Consider the following 13,676-nt stretch of genomic DNA (forward strand, 5'->3'; position numbering starts at 1 on the left):
AATATGGAGAAAGATCAAAGCCGTTTTAAAAGGCACTGGCAAATACAACATATCCAGAACAGAAAGAGAAAGAAAGAAGGCAGAAGAAACCGATACAATCACGGTAGCGCAGGATTGTCGGAACCAGGGAGTACCCTGGTCGGAACACACCTTCGCTCGCCCTGTACGGTGACAGTGTACCATGTACTGTAGCTTTTCACAAAACCGGGGCCGGGCTGTTTGCAAGTGCAGCCAAATACCATGGAAACGATCCATGGCGTCAGATTTCTCGGGGGCCGGGGGTTCCCCTGACGCGGTACGAATCCAAAAAGACCAAAAATCAGAGCCAATTTCTTTAGCTCCAAAGTAGATTGTGTTGTTTCCCTACGTCTGGCACATGAAGAAAGCAGTTTCGTAGTGATATTCGGCCTGCTCCATGGCTTGCTTGTCGGCTCTATCTCGCCGGCTGAACGGCTCGTGCTGCCCGAGGTTGTGCTCGCTCGGAGTACGATTGGAGCACGATTTGACCACTGATGTGCCAACGACAGTTGGTAATGTTCCTTGGGTGCCTCCTCCTGTTCCACCAGCCACATCCCTGTATGTCTGGGGTTGCAACTTAGGCGGTACGTCCATCTCGTGGGGATCGCATACAATGTTGTGACTTTGCTAATTTATAATTTCATTACGAAATTTTGCATAGCATCTGGAAAAAAACTGGTTCATACTCCGACATTTACAAATTGCTTGCACTTTGCACACTCCAACTTCGAGAGGGGAAAGAAATGAAATCTGAGACGAGTGTAAACAAAATCCTTGATTGATATACATGTAGTAAGCGCAAGGAGCCTTCTGTAAATTTCACGCCTGCGATAGGGCCGTCGCCAGACTGCACGGCGAGTTACAAGGCGAGCACACAGTGTGCATGTACAGTGGCGCTCACTGAAACCCGTGCCAAACTGGCACCCTTCGGGTCGGATTTCAGGTTACATCACTGTCCTTGTACATATGTACGTCCAGCTAGCTGCATTCGCACCACTTGCAAGGTGCCGAGGGCCGTGAAGTTGAGGGCGCCGAATATGTACTCTGGGTCGGATTTCACAGAGCGCGACTATGCATGGTGTGCGATGTACACCAGAGAAAGCTGTATGCATGACGCATGTACCACTGTACAGCATTGCCTCCAGGTGATGTTTTTCTGCTTGTCGCCTCTCATTTGCGGCTTTACTGTCAAGTACCAGTAATGTAAATAAACAAAAAAACAAAAACAAATGTAGACAACAGTAGTGGCAGATTATTCCTGTGACCAGACGAGATCACACGACGCTTGCAGACACCGGCAACCACAGTGACTCCACTGTCACTTGCCTTTCTACTTTGCAACCAACTTCGGTCACCACTCCAGTATCCTCTGTGACGTGTTAGTTGTAGCGCAAAACTATTTTGTGCACCTATCTTTCTCCTTTTTTTTCTTCTTTTTTTTTAAAGCTGTCAATAAAGCCTCTTTTAAGGGCAAAAATTAACACAATGGATAAAAATGCAATACAACACACACTGGAGAAGAAATCAGAAAAGTGCATGTGTAAAATAAAGATTTTCATTTTTTCATACCCAAACCAAAAAAATTCAAATCTAATTTTTTTATCCCATCCTTCTCCTTGTGATTGTCTTAGGGTGCGTTCTTAAATCCTCTCGGAAAAGTTGGAGACTCTCCGAAAAGTTCGAGAGCTGTTCTTATATCCTCTCCGACTTTTAGGAGGCTCTCCAAAGCTCTCCAAGCTCTCCAAGCTTCAGAGGTGGTTGAAACTTGGAGATTCCCGCGGTTTGGGATCAGCGCATGCGAACTACGACTAAAAGGCACGTGTTCATCATTAGTGTACGCATTTCCCTTTTCGCATACGCACACGTGCATTACTACATTCATCACTCAAGATCGCGGCCCCTTTGGCGCTTCATTTTGCTTGACATGTGCAAAATATCTCCGAATTCTTCGAGACCCGTTCTTGAGTAATCCCAGTTTCTTCGACTTCTCTTTTCTTCTTCTTCTAGAAGCTAGAGAATATAAGAACGCACCCTTAGCATTAAATTTTGTGATAGTTGTGTCTGGTAGAATCCATAACACCTCCATTCTGCACTGCTCTTTTCGTGTTGGCTTGTGACATGTGCGAGTTAGCTGAGTATACACGCCTTGCGCCACTATCTTCTATAAAACAGTATTTTTAGTTCAACCCCTTTCATTCAATATCTGCTTCTCCTCTGATGAGTTCCCATCATCCCATTTTGGAACGAAACGAGGCTTGTCAGGGATAACTACAAACTGTCGTGGAGTGTGGCTGGTGAACTGTTTGTGCGGGTGTCTGCAAGCGTCGTGCGATCTCGTCTTGTCACAAGAAGAAGCTCTGAACCTATCACTACTCTGAATGGAGCGACCGAATGAAGATGGCATCAACTAGTAAAATAAAAGACATTGCTTTCTAGCATGCTCACAAGCCAGTCTCCCATCTCCTGTATGGATGCACCTGGGTGTGTCACTGTGTGTGTGTGTGTGCGCGCGCGTGGATCTGTGTTTTTTTTCTTTTCTTTTTTTCTTCATTTTTCTACAAAACCACTTATCTCCAGACACTGAAGTGAACAATGGAGTGTTTGTGTGTTTGTGTGTCTGTGCATGCACGGCGCAGGCATGCTGGCCGCTAGGGAGCACACGACGGCACGCATCTCCACACCGGAGGTGTTCCCCATGGCGCCAGTCAACCTGCGCCGCCCATACCAGCACGTCGCGTGCGGCGTGGACTTCACGCTCGTCTCAACGCCGCGCGGCAAAGACTACGTGTACATGGGCAGCAATGCCTACATGGCACAAGCACTCAACCTAGCCGGTGCTGTCTGGGCTAACGAAGATGTCAAGGATCGCAATCTACCCATGTATGATCCGGAGCAATCCGACGAGTACTTTCATACCGGTGAGCCATGCATGGGTAGTACCTACTCGAAGTACAGTTGTAGCATGTGAAATACTGACCGATGGCTGTTGTTGATGCACGTACTTGGTTTTTGAGGTGGCTTGCTGAGCGCGCGCGTGTGTGTGTGTGTGTACGCGTGTGTGTGTGTGTGTTTGTACATGGTGTGTGTGTGTACATGTGTGTATGTGTATGTTGGTAATTGCAGGTTGCGGTGCCTATCAGCTTCACTGTCAGTTCTGGCGATACACGGGAATATCGAAAATGGCTGCCGGTCGTGCTCATGCCATATTCCTGTCAGAGAATGGAGACCTGTACTTTGCAGGTCGGCACGACGAACTGTCGTATCCGATCCCGAAAGATCTGGTGAGTTGCTGATATCCTGTTAGTATCTTCAAGTAGCTTTGCCATAACCCCATTGTGCATTGCCAAACATAGAAGGTGTGAGTAATGCATGTGAGTACGATCATGTAACGTTATGCTGGGATCAGGGGTGCACTGTTCAACACCCGACACGAGGGAGTAGTAAAATACCTACTCCTTGCCCCCCCCCCATACACACACACTGCACACAGCCATGCCCAGGTGCAGATTGCTGCGCTGGGTGTTGGTGGTAGTCATGGTAATGACATCCCAGGTATGTCATTGGCACATTGGGCTCACCAGTGTACACACAGCAGTACAGTTTGTCTGCTTTGGGTAGAGTTGTACCAAGAGTACATAACCCCCCAGAGTGTGCAACGCCTGATCCAGGTCTGCATAGGGTCTTGGTCGAGCGTAATCGGATCTTTGCGTCATAATACCGTACACATCTCAGGGGAACCTGGGGAGTCGCGGGTACTCTCGGATCAAAAACCATGGTGCCCTGCCTCGAGACCGGCCTTGCGCTGGTGTGGAGTGTACGCATGACATCAGAAGATCCGATTCCGCTCGACCAAGACCCTATGCAGAGCTGGATCGGCGTTGCACACTCTGGGGGGGGGGGGGGGGGTTATGTACTCTTGGTAGTACTTTGGAAGCTGCCCATGCCTCTGTTTGGGGTTTGTAACTGTCTGGTGAGGTAGACTTTGTGATAGAAGTGTTCAATCCGCAAATCTGTATTTTTGGAACTCCCCCCCCCCCGTCCGAATTTTGGAAGTGACGTTCTATGAGAGCTACATGTATGTCACGTATAACGACGTGGTATGTGTACGTGTTTGTGTGTTCACATGGTGATGTGACAGGTGGAGACCAAGGAGGGACAGCTGGACTATCGCTTGCTGGCACCGTACACAGTCGGCGCCGATGACGCGGAGTTGCGAGAAAGCAAATCCGTCACCGCGTATGCCGTCACCCAGGGCTTGCAGCGCCTAATGCACAGCAAGGACGTGGCATTCAGAGACGTGGGTACACACAGTGTGCTATGTATGGTTCATCCTGCAATGTTTGAATTCGAGCTGGCGACTGCATCCGACATTGTTTCTTGTGTTTCCTGTGCTTGAATAATATCAGTTGTCAGTAACACGTCTCTGTCTTGGTCTCTCGCTATGTATTTAGTGTACTTGTATGCGTATGCGTATGTGCATACATGCACTCACTCATGAGCACGCCTGCATACACGTCCGCGCGCGCACGCACACACACACACACGCACGCCACTTCACCTGTCCTCTTTCGCGCTCTACGTCTCTCTGCAGGTTGCTTGCGGCCTAGAACATACATTAGTTACAGACTATTACGGATTCCTGTACTCCTGGGGGCTGAACACTGATGGCCAGGTATGTAGTGTGAGTGCGTTGTCACAACATGCCAATCACGGAATTCCAGCTATAAGTACACCTACTTGTCTGTACTACTGGCACGCTGTATCTCAAGCCTGTGGCCGTTGTGTCAAGTTGCACTGTGGGCACTGCAACTTAAATTAGACTGTGAATCACCTCAGGGTGGTCTTGTAGTTTTCACTTTAGTTTTAGAAAGCCAGTACCGTAGTCATATTGGGTATCCAAGCGTGTCTCTGCACGTTTGCAGGCATTGCGCAGTTTGTTGGAGTACGGTGTTCATTTGTACCATGATGTCTTATTTTGCCGAGTGCACAGCTACAGCGGTGGTGGTGGCGGTGGTGGTGGTATCATTCTGTGTTGGTGTTGTGTTTGTTCTCCCGTTTTCTTCGTCTTTGTCTCGACGGTGGCAGTGTGGGCGCGGTACAGATGAATTGAACTGTGGGTTTGGTCTGGTGGAGGGCCCCATGAGCAAGGTAAGATTTAGGAGCTCTTCTTGCACATTCCTTGCTTGCTGCATTTCAGTATCGTGTGTGTATTAACTATTTGTGCGTGTGTGCGTGTTCTTTATGACTGTCACTGAAGTCAATCATAGCCAGAGGGGCTGGTGCCTGATGCTAATGCTATGAGTTGTGTTTCAGTACAGTACTGTCGGGCGCCGAAGAACAGACCAGCGAAGAACGGCCGGGCTAGAATTTCACCAATTTTTAAGAACGGTGTAGGCTGGATTTTTTTGCAGATAAGAACGGAAACCGTAATATACACTATAATGTACACTCGACGTATAAGTCTGCATAAATGTACATGTCAGACTGTACCATCGAATAAGAGCGAAACTGCTGTGTTCGCTAAAAATAAGAACGGGCTAGGCTAGAACCCTGACCCCGTTCTTCGGCGCCCGGCAGTACTGTAAGGCAACAGTATTACATTGGTGCAGTGCTGTTATATTTCCATTGTTGCATTTAGTCCTGTGTGTTCGCGTGTGCATGTACTGTACTGTGTATATGCGGGGGAGGGCGGTATGTGTCAATCTTCTGCTCTGGAGATCACCAGGGTGTAGGCAATAACACAGTGTTTGCTGCTCCCCCTGCATGCCTGCTTGCAGGTGGCAGTACGTGCTTTGTCGACTTGTGCCGACAGCTGCATAGCTTTGGACAAGCTTGGCCGGCTGTGGACGTGGGGAAACAACGAATATCACCAGCTGATGCTACCCACCGATGAGCCGCAGGTACTGTGGACACATTGACACGGATCAATTGATCATGTTCAATCATATTCGAAATCGAATGGCATTGTGAAGCTTTCAAAGTTGGTAGGGAACTTGTACCATTAATGTGCAATGCGGATGCATGAACTTCACACTAATGAAGTTGAACCATGGATCATTGGCACTCATCCTGTCATCTCGATTCTTGTTGAAAGCATGGAAGACTAGTCCTTAGTAACACTGAGTTGGCATTCTTGTGAACAGTGAGGCCTAGCTTTAAAACTGTTCACATTGGCTTCTCGGAGACACGCTTGGCTTGGCAAGAGATCTGGATATCCGAAATCATGTCAGGATGTGCCTGTAAGATCTGCCCCATCCAAGCTGGCTCTCCGCTGCTGAGGGGCCTGGGCATGAGAAGATCGGACGAGTGGGGTCTGCATGTATTCTATCCCACTATCTTGTTGCTACTGCTGCTGTTGCTACTGCTGCTGCATCTCCTGATTGCTGCTGTTGCTGTCGCTGCTGCCACTGCTGCTGCTGTTGCTACTGCTGCTGCTGTTGCTGCTGCTGCTGCTGTTGCCACTGCTGCTGTTGCTACTGCTGCTGCATCTCCTGATTGCTGCTGCCACTGCTGATGATTGCTGTTTTCTGTTCAGGTGCGCTCTCCGACTTTAGTGGATAAGCTGCACTTGCAGTCCGCCATCGGAAATGACAATCGTGTCGTCAACGTCGCTATGGGAGGTACGTTCGTCTTGAAAAATAATTTTGCATTCGTGACGAGTAGAACAAGCTGAAGTGTGGTATTTGTTTGATTGTTTGCTCGTTTGCACGACCATACCAATTGAATTCTGCGTACAGGTGCGTTGTTCGTCTTGAGAAATAATTTTTCATTCGTGACGAGTAGAACAAGCTGAAGTGCGGTATTTGTTTGTTTGTTTGTTTGCACGACCATACCAATTCTGCATACAGGTGCGTTTGGAGCACTGCTGGACGTCGACGGCAAGGTTTGGACGTGGGGGTGGGGTGCCGGTCTGGGCCAAGGCGTCGACAACAAGTTAGCTCGCTGGCCGAGAAAAGTCGACTTGCCCGGTAGAGCCACTAAGGTGAGACTACCAATTCTCAGAGCAGAACGAACACGCATCAGCTGTCTCTCCCTCTACATTTTCCACTTGGCTGTACCTTGCTAGAGTGGGTATTCTTTAAAACTATTTTTCTTGTACAACTCACGGACTGTACTTTTCGTGGAAGAGAAGGAGATGCGTTGAGACTTGAAGCACTTTCTTTCAGTCAGGACTCAGGTGCAATCACTTGCCAGTGTGGTGTTTTGTTGTTGTAGATCAATGCCACAAACATGCAGGAGATGCTCTGGACTGGTCTGACCTAACTTGTTCTGCTTCCTGCCTTGCTCTTCTGGATCAAACCTTTCGTTGTAATTTTTTGTTTTTGTTGTTCTCGGTCTGTAGATCGTGGCGGGTATAAACAACATGGCAGTCATCATGGAGGACGGCAGCATGTATGCGTGGGGTGCGGCTATTCACGACAGCGTTCCCGTGCGGGCCACACCAGGTGCCGGCGAGCACCAGCAGATCGAGGCCGCCGCCAGCAGCAGTCAGACTGGCGATGCAGCGGCGCTCGTTGATGCAGAGGCGATGACGAAAAGCGTTTGGGCGCCGCGTCTCGTCGACTTTGACTACCCGGTGCTGGACTGCGCGGTCGGACCACACCACATGGTGGCGCTGGTGGAGGAAGTGGAGATCTGAGACCAGACTGTGCACCACAACGTGTTCGAAAACGGACACCTGGAGCAGAACACTGGGATAAGTATCTTGAGATGAAGTTCAGTCCACAACAGTCCAGCCATGTAGGCATTTGCCAGAGCAGCTCTGACTTTCAACTTCTTGCCAGAAGGATACAGTCATAAGTGATTGGTCAACAACCCAATAACCCAGTAGCTGCAAGTCCTGCAAAGTGATGGCTTGGCTTTGTGCAGCTACGCCGGAGTGGAGTGCTGGGGACATTGATGATGGGGGTGACAGCATGGCTTGAGAGTACCCCTGCGATGAGCATCAGTAATGACATCATCACATGGAGACTGTGTCAGTATGACTCACAGGACAGGGATGTGTGGTGGCGGTGATGTCATCGCCTAGAACTGGCTCTAGCATCAGTAGTAACGGACGACAGCAAACAACTGTAATGATTATGTTACTATGACGATGCTATGGTGTTGTTGTGAGTACAGACGAATAGCTGTCTTGACAACGTTCCGCTGTCCTATTGCAGTAGCTGTATGTGCTGCTGCTGCTGCTGGAATAGACTAACCCCAACTGCTACCGACAGCCATTCATTGTGTCAGCAGTTTGTAGTACAAACAAGTGACAATCATACAGAAATGCAGTAAGCAGTGGACATGCTTGCAGTGCCAGTACTCTTGGCGGCCTAGCCTACTCTTCCTCTTGCAGTACTGCCTTTCGCTGTCACTGCCCTCTTCATGCTTCTCTGGCTAGATAAGAGTGGCTATTCTGATGCAGCTATCACCACCACCTGGCTGTGCCTGGCAGCTACAGCTTCATTTTCAGCTATTACTTGGCTTGGTATCGTGCCACCTACCTTGCCCTGCACAGCCCACTCGGTTTGCCGAGTCCGTGCTTTTCTACCGTGCCGAGGAATTTTATGAGCTGGCCCTGTTTTTTTCTTTCCCCTCGGCCTGCATTCCCAAAGCATTCAACGGGTACTGATGTCGTGTAGGCTTCAGAAATTTATGTTTGATTCTATTTTCTGAATAAATTTATGACCAATCAAATAATGGTATTCTGTGCTGATGAACCAAGAAGCTGGCGGAAATCATTCAACAAAAGCTTTCAAAATGAAAAAAATTGATAATAGAACGTGGCAAGCCGTTTTGGGCAGTTTCGACATGATTGTCATGTTAGAAAAAATGAGTAGAAAACATTTCTAAAAAGAGCATCGGTCGACTTGTTTCACAGTGTTGGACTGATCTTACCGGCTTTGAGAGGAGTAAAATAAAAATGGTCTTAGTATGAAAAGAAATGAATCCAACCATCATCTATGCACACAATTAAAAACTTCTTCCAAAAAAAGAAAAGGGCAACATTCTAAGCAAATGTACAAGTAGAAGAGCAAATATACCGAAATCCTGTCACCATATATGCCATGTCTTCCAAAGAAGAAAGAAGACTGGGCAAGTTGACATTGCAAGATGAAGGTGAAGATGATTCAAGCGGAACGCACACCATATTCAATGCACTACATGGCTCTACATACGCTCACATGCTAACATCTCCATCTGACCCGCAGCAGGATGTACTAAGAAGTAGAATAAAAAGGCTAAACAGATGTAGACGGTGGCACTCATGAAGTTTCAGGTCAAGTGGAGAAGGCGTTCATGAAGTTTGAGGAGATTGTTTAGCAGCTATCTTGCTTGTGGGCTGGTGCTGACAACCTCCGTCTTGGAGGAGAGAAGTGCAACAACAGGTTTCTTGTGAGGCACACGTCTGTTGGTACACGTGCGTGCGTGCGTGTGTGTGTGTACATGTGAACATGCGTTGGTTTCGGTGAACGCGGCCAGTCGAGCCAGAACGCAACGTAACCCAACGCTCCACTCACCGACAACGCACATTGGCACGTTGAGGTCACTCCTCGGAGCGCCCGTCCTCCATGCCACTCGCAGTCTCAGCGTTCGCCACCTGCCTGAAATGCTCCATGGCTTTCCTGGCGCAGGCTATCTTTGCCGTGTACTTGCCCTCAGCCACCACGCAGAAACTCACCGACGGGCCAGTCTTCAGCTCGACTGTGCAGGTCATGCGAACTCTACGTCCTGTGTACTCCGGACTGCAGACAATACAGGAGACAATACAGGAGACAATACAGGAGACAATACAGGAGGAAGTAGACACCAATCAGCAGCAGTGAGCCAGTGACACAAGCAAACTAACTGTTAAAGGGGAAGTTAAGGCAAAAATTAAAATTTCACCAGTTGTAGTCTTCGGGGTGCTGAGTCGAATGGTCGTGGTCCGAGGAAGCTGAGACGCTCCCTTCCTACTTGAATCCCAATCGAACTCGCGCACTTCCACAGAAACTGGGTGACTGCGCCCTACGAGATGGGGATTTGTATGCAAAATGTCACTAAAAGCGCCATTTCGTTCTTATAAAAGCACGGATGACCGCGATTGGCCCATATGTTGTAGTCTTTTGGACGCTGAGTCGACTGGTTTTGGTCCGAAAAGGCTGCAATGCAGCGTTCCTCCTTTATTCCCAATCGAACATGGTTGAAGAAGCGGTCACGTGCTCCTGGGTGCCAAAATCACCTGGTCACCACGCCAGCAGGCGACAACTTTCACACCAAGGTTCAACTCGAGTGACAGGACTGCACCCAAAAAAGGTCAAAACAGGCTGTAAGTTGTACCCTGCAGGCACGGTGACCAGGTGACTGGTGTACGCAGGAGCACGTGACCGCTTGTTCAACCATGTTCGATTGGGAATTAGGGGCGAACGCTGCATCGCAGCCTTTTCGGACCAAAACCAGTCGACTCAGCGTCCAAAAGACTACAACATATGGGCCAATCGCGGTCATCCGTGCTTTTATAAGAACGAAATGGCGCTTTTAGTGACATTTTGCATACAAATCCCCATCTCGTAGGGCGCAGTCACCCAGTTTCGGTGGAAGTGCGCGAGTTCGATTGGGATTCAAGTAGGAAGGGAGCGTCTCAGCTTTCTCGGACCAAGACCATTCGACTCAGCACCCCGAAGACTACAACTGGTGAAATTTTGATTTTGCCTTAACTTCCCCTTTAAGCAAGGCTCGGCAACGCATTGATAAAAATCAAGAAATCAAAATAAACTTCGCTGTTCGCGTGAGACTCGCTCGGCTAGACTAGATGCAGAGGGTTTCGCGTCTAGGAACGCCCCCACCCTCAAGAATCAAGGCGCAGATGCAGCTCCTAAGTGCCCGGTTCCACTGGGGCTCCGCTGCACGTCACCCGCGGCATGAAACGTCATCGTTACCATAGTGTTGTGAATGGCGTTGTCATGGGAAACGTCTTCAGTGAATGTGTGTCAGATCTCGTCATGACTGTAACTCCTACTTGATTCCCTGGCTAGGTGCTTCTATGCTAGGCTATGCTATGCTTGATTTGTTTTTGAATTCTTTCTTGAGCATTGACTTTATTGATTTGTATTTGACCGGTTTTACCTGTATTTCTTTTCCAGTTCTTCTTCTCTCTTGCTTCAAAACAGTCACGTAATTTCTTTCGTCTCCTTTTCTATCTTGCATATCTTCTGTAATCGTTCGTGCCATGTAAATAAATACTGGTCGGTCTCAGTTCCTGGAACTTTTGAGTGTAAGATACACAACATTTTGGCGACCACGCCAGGATCCGAGACCCATGGGGGAAATCGAAGCTAATCTGATCGCGAACGGTCAAGCGTATGGCTACACTGGAGAAAGCCTGCGTGAATATGTAGAGGAGCGGATCCAGAAACACGAGGAGAGAGAGAGCGCGACGCTCGAGCAGAGGAGAGAGAAGAGAGGAGACACAATGCGGAGCTGCGGCAGAGGTTGGCAGAGTTAGAGGAGCGAATCACACAGTTCAGACCCTCTAGAGTCGTCAGCAGCATTCTGGATAGTAGTGCCATCACGAGGAAGCCAGCCATCATGATGCCTATGTTCGACGGTAAGCAAACGGTAGAGTCCTACCTTGAGTTATTCGAGGACGTGGCGGCACAGAACGAGTATAGTGAGGACCAGTACCTCGCTGAAGACGGTATGTCCTATCAAACCGCCCATGGTCGGAAGACGAAGACGACGAAACCGATCAGGGGTGAAGAGCAACAATTCGCGTCGGCAGAGTGTCTGACTGTCGAGGTCGAGTTGTCGGGTCCAGCTATGTGCGCTGCCCAGCCACCGGCCGTCAGTGTCAGCTGTGTCGAGATAGACCGTCCGTGGAAAATGGAAGAATTTCCCGAAGTTACTAAGATGTTACCCGACTTCCCGATTGATCGTTGCGGTACATTCTACCAGGTAGGATTGCTGTGGCAATCGGAGAAGCGCCCCCAGACAACCTCAACCAAGCGATTGCAGCGGCGCAAGCGCTACCGAAGCAGTTGGAGCGCAAAGGTCAGCGGACAGCGTATGATGAAGTCCTGATCAACGAGTACTCGGCGTTGGACGCCATCGAGAAAAAAGCCACACCCAGAGAGTGCTGGTTACTACATGCCACATCACAGAGTATTCCGCCACGACGCTACGATAATGAAGACACGAGTCGTCTTCAATGCGTCGGCTGCGTGCACCGGAGCAGCATCGCTGATCAACATGGTCGATCCCGGTCCGTCACTGCTACCAGATCTCACCGGTATCCCGTTCAGGTTTCGTGAGTATCCGTCCGCGTGTCTTGCTGCGAAGTTGTTGTCATTTGTTGTCAACGAATTGAGAGTGCCGATTCAGAAGATTGTGAGTTGGACCGACAGTCTCACAAGGTGGCCCTGGATACTCGGCTTAAATTGTGATTCAGTTGACTGAAGCCCTTTGGTGGGGAGAATGTTGTGAATGGCGTTGTCATGGGAAAGGTCTTCAGTGAATGTGTGTCAGATCTCGTCATGACTGTAACTCCTACTTGATTCCCTGGCTAGGTGCTTCTATGCTAGGCTATGCTATGCTTGATTTGTTTGAATTCTTTCTTGAGCACGTATCATATTATTACAGGGTGCGACAGAGCTCTCGGCCCTATAATAGCAGTTTGGTCTATATTTTTAATCATTCAACATCTACCTTCACTGATGAGCTATGTATTAGTAGCGATGTCAGGGTAAATTTCTGTTTTGAGAATCGGGCAAATATTGTAATACCATCCGATTCCTGAAGACAAGTAGAGTATACTGGCAAAGTTTGAAGCAAATCGGAGCAAATATAGTGGACTTATTCCAGTTTAGAGTGCGCGGGGTAAGCGCCGCCATTGTCGAAAAGCACCATGCCGCACTGTACACAAACCAGATCTCACCACGGCACAAAATCGGTCTTGACAACAGGGATCGCGGCTCATGAATAATCTTGCGCACTGTACAAAATGTACATACCGTAGCTGTACTGTTTTTTTTTTTTTGTTGCTGCAAACTGTTGGAGAAATTCAAGAAGACTGTTGAAGAGTAGCCGAAGTATGAGTTGTGATTTGACCATTCTCCAAGACAAGAAGAGTTCGACAAGTAGATTATGATCCTGGTGGTGGTCCGCTTTGAACTTCATCAGTTCTAACACCAATGCATTTGAAACGTTTCCGATCATGCCAGGCAGGGGCTTATCCTGCAATAACTGCTCCTCCTTGAGTCCAAGACTCGACAAAACATCTTCACCGCCAGTCCCTTTGCTGGACGAACACTCATGATGGCGGTGTATCCAGCAATGGAGTACCTGTCGCGAAAAATACTACAAGTCTGGTGCGCGGCGTGATACGCCGGTGAAACTTGGCAGCAAACTAAATTGGACGACGGGGAACACGATGGAACTAAAATCAAACGCGTATCAGGCAGCGCAAGAGATGAAAAAGGCGACTGAACATACGCTAACTTGTCGGCGGCCATACTCCCAGCTCCGTAGGCGCAGCGCGCCCGCACAAACGCGGATACGAAAGTTCATCTTCTATTTTCGTGGCAATAGTCACGACCAAGCTTGTCACTGACGTCTTCAGGTCACATTTGAATATCCCGCGTGCCAAGTACTGCACGCTCTGGCCGCGACTGGCATTCTGCCGTACTGACCTTTTG

At 48.8% G+C, this 13,676-nt stretch overlaps 2 protein-coding genes across 2 annotated transcripts in view; one reads left to right on the top strand and one right to left on the bottom strand.

Annotated features, from left to right (window-relative positions):
• Positions 1-214: 214 nt before the first annotated feature.
• LOC135822566 (RCC1-like G exchanging factor-like protein) lies at positions 215-8,553 on the top strand. Its single transcript, XM_065335368.1, has 10 exons — positions 215-602; positions 2,655-2,936; positions 3,142-3,299; positions 4,157-4,315; positions 4,610-4,690; positions 5,104-5,166; positions 5,796-5,918; positions 6,554-6,638; positions 6,867-7,000; positions 7,361-8,553. Exons 1-10 carry the CDS (start codon positions 416-418, stop codon positions 7,655-7,657), a joined length of 1,569 nt encoding a protein of 522 aa, XP_065191440.1. The 5' UTR covers positions 215-415; the 3' UTR covers positions 7,658-8,553.
• An 89-nt stretch (positions 8,554-8,642) lies between these two features.
• The window catches only part of LOC135823673 (uncharacterized), a 43,939-nt gene continuing 38,905 nt past the window's right edge, over positions 8,643-13,676 (bottom strand). The window contains exon 21 of the mRNA XM_065336521.1: positions 8,643-9,749. Within this exon, the coding sequence (XP_065192593.1) occupies positions 9,551-9,749 (199 nt within the window). The 3' untranslated portion in view covers positions 8,643-9,550. The remainder of the gene's footprint in view (positions 9,750-13,676) is intronic.

Source organism: Sycon ciliatum, chromosome 8 (genome assembly GCF_964019385.1).
Source record: "Sycon ciliatum chromosome 8, ocSycCili1.1, whole genome shotgun sequence".
Lineage (NCBI taxonomy): Eukaryota > Metazoa > Porifera > Calcarea > Leucosolenida > Sycettidae > Sycon > Sycon ciliatum.

What these genes read in the sequence shown, in the direction of transcription:
- LOC135822566 (XM_065335368.1), top strand. Translation starts at nt 416, where the DNA reads ATGGCTTGCTTGTCGGCTCTATCTCGCCGGCTGAACGGCTCGTGCTGC. An exon ending in CGACGAGTACTTTCATACCG is followed by an intron (nt 2,937 to 3,141) that starts GTGAGCCATGCA and finishes TGGTAATTGCAG; the next exon opens with GTTGCGGTGCCTATCAGCTT. An exon ending in TGCCCGGTAGAGCCACTAAG is followed by an intron (nt 7,001 to 7,360) that starts GTGAGACTACCA and finishes CTCGGTCTGTAG; the next exon opens with ATCGTGGCGGGTATAAACAA.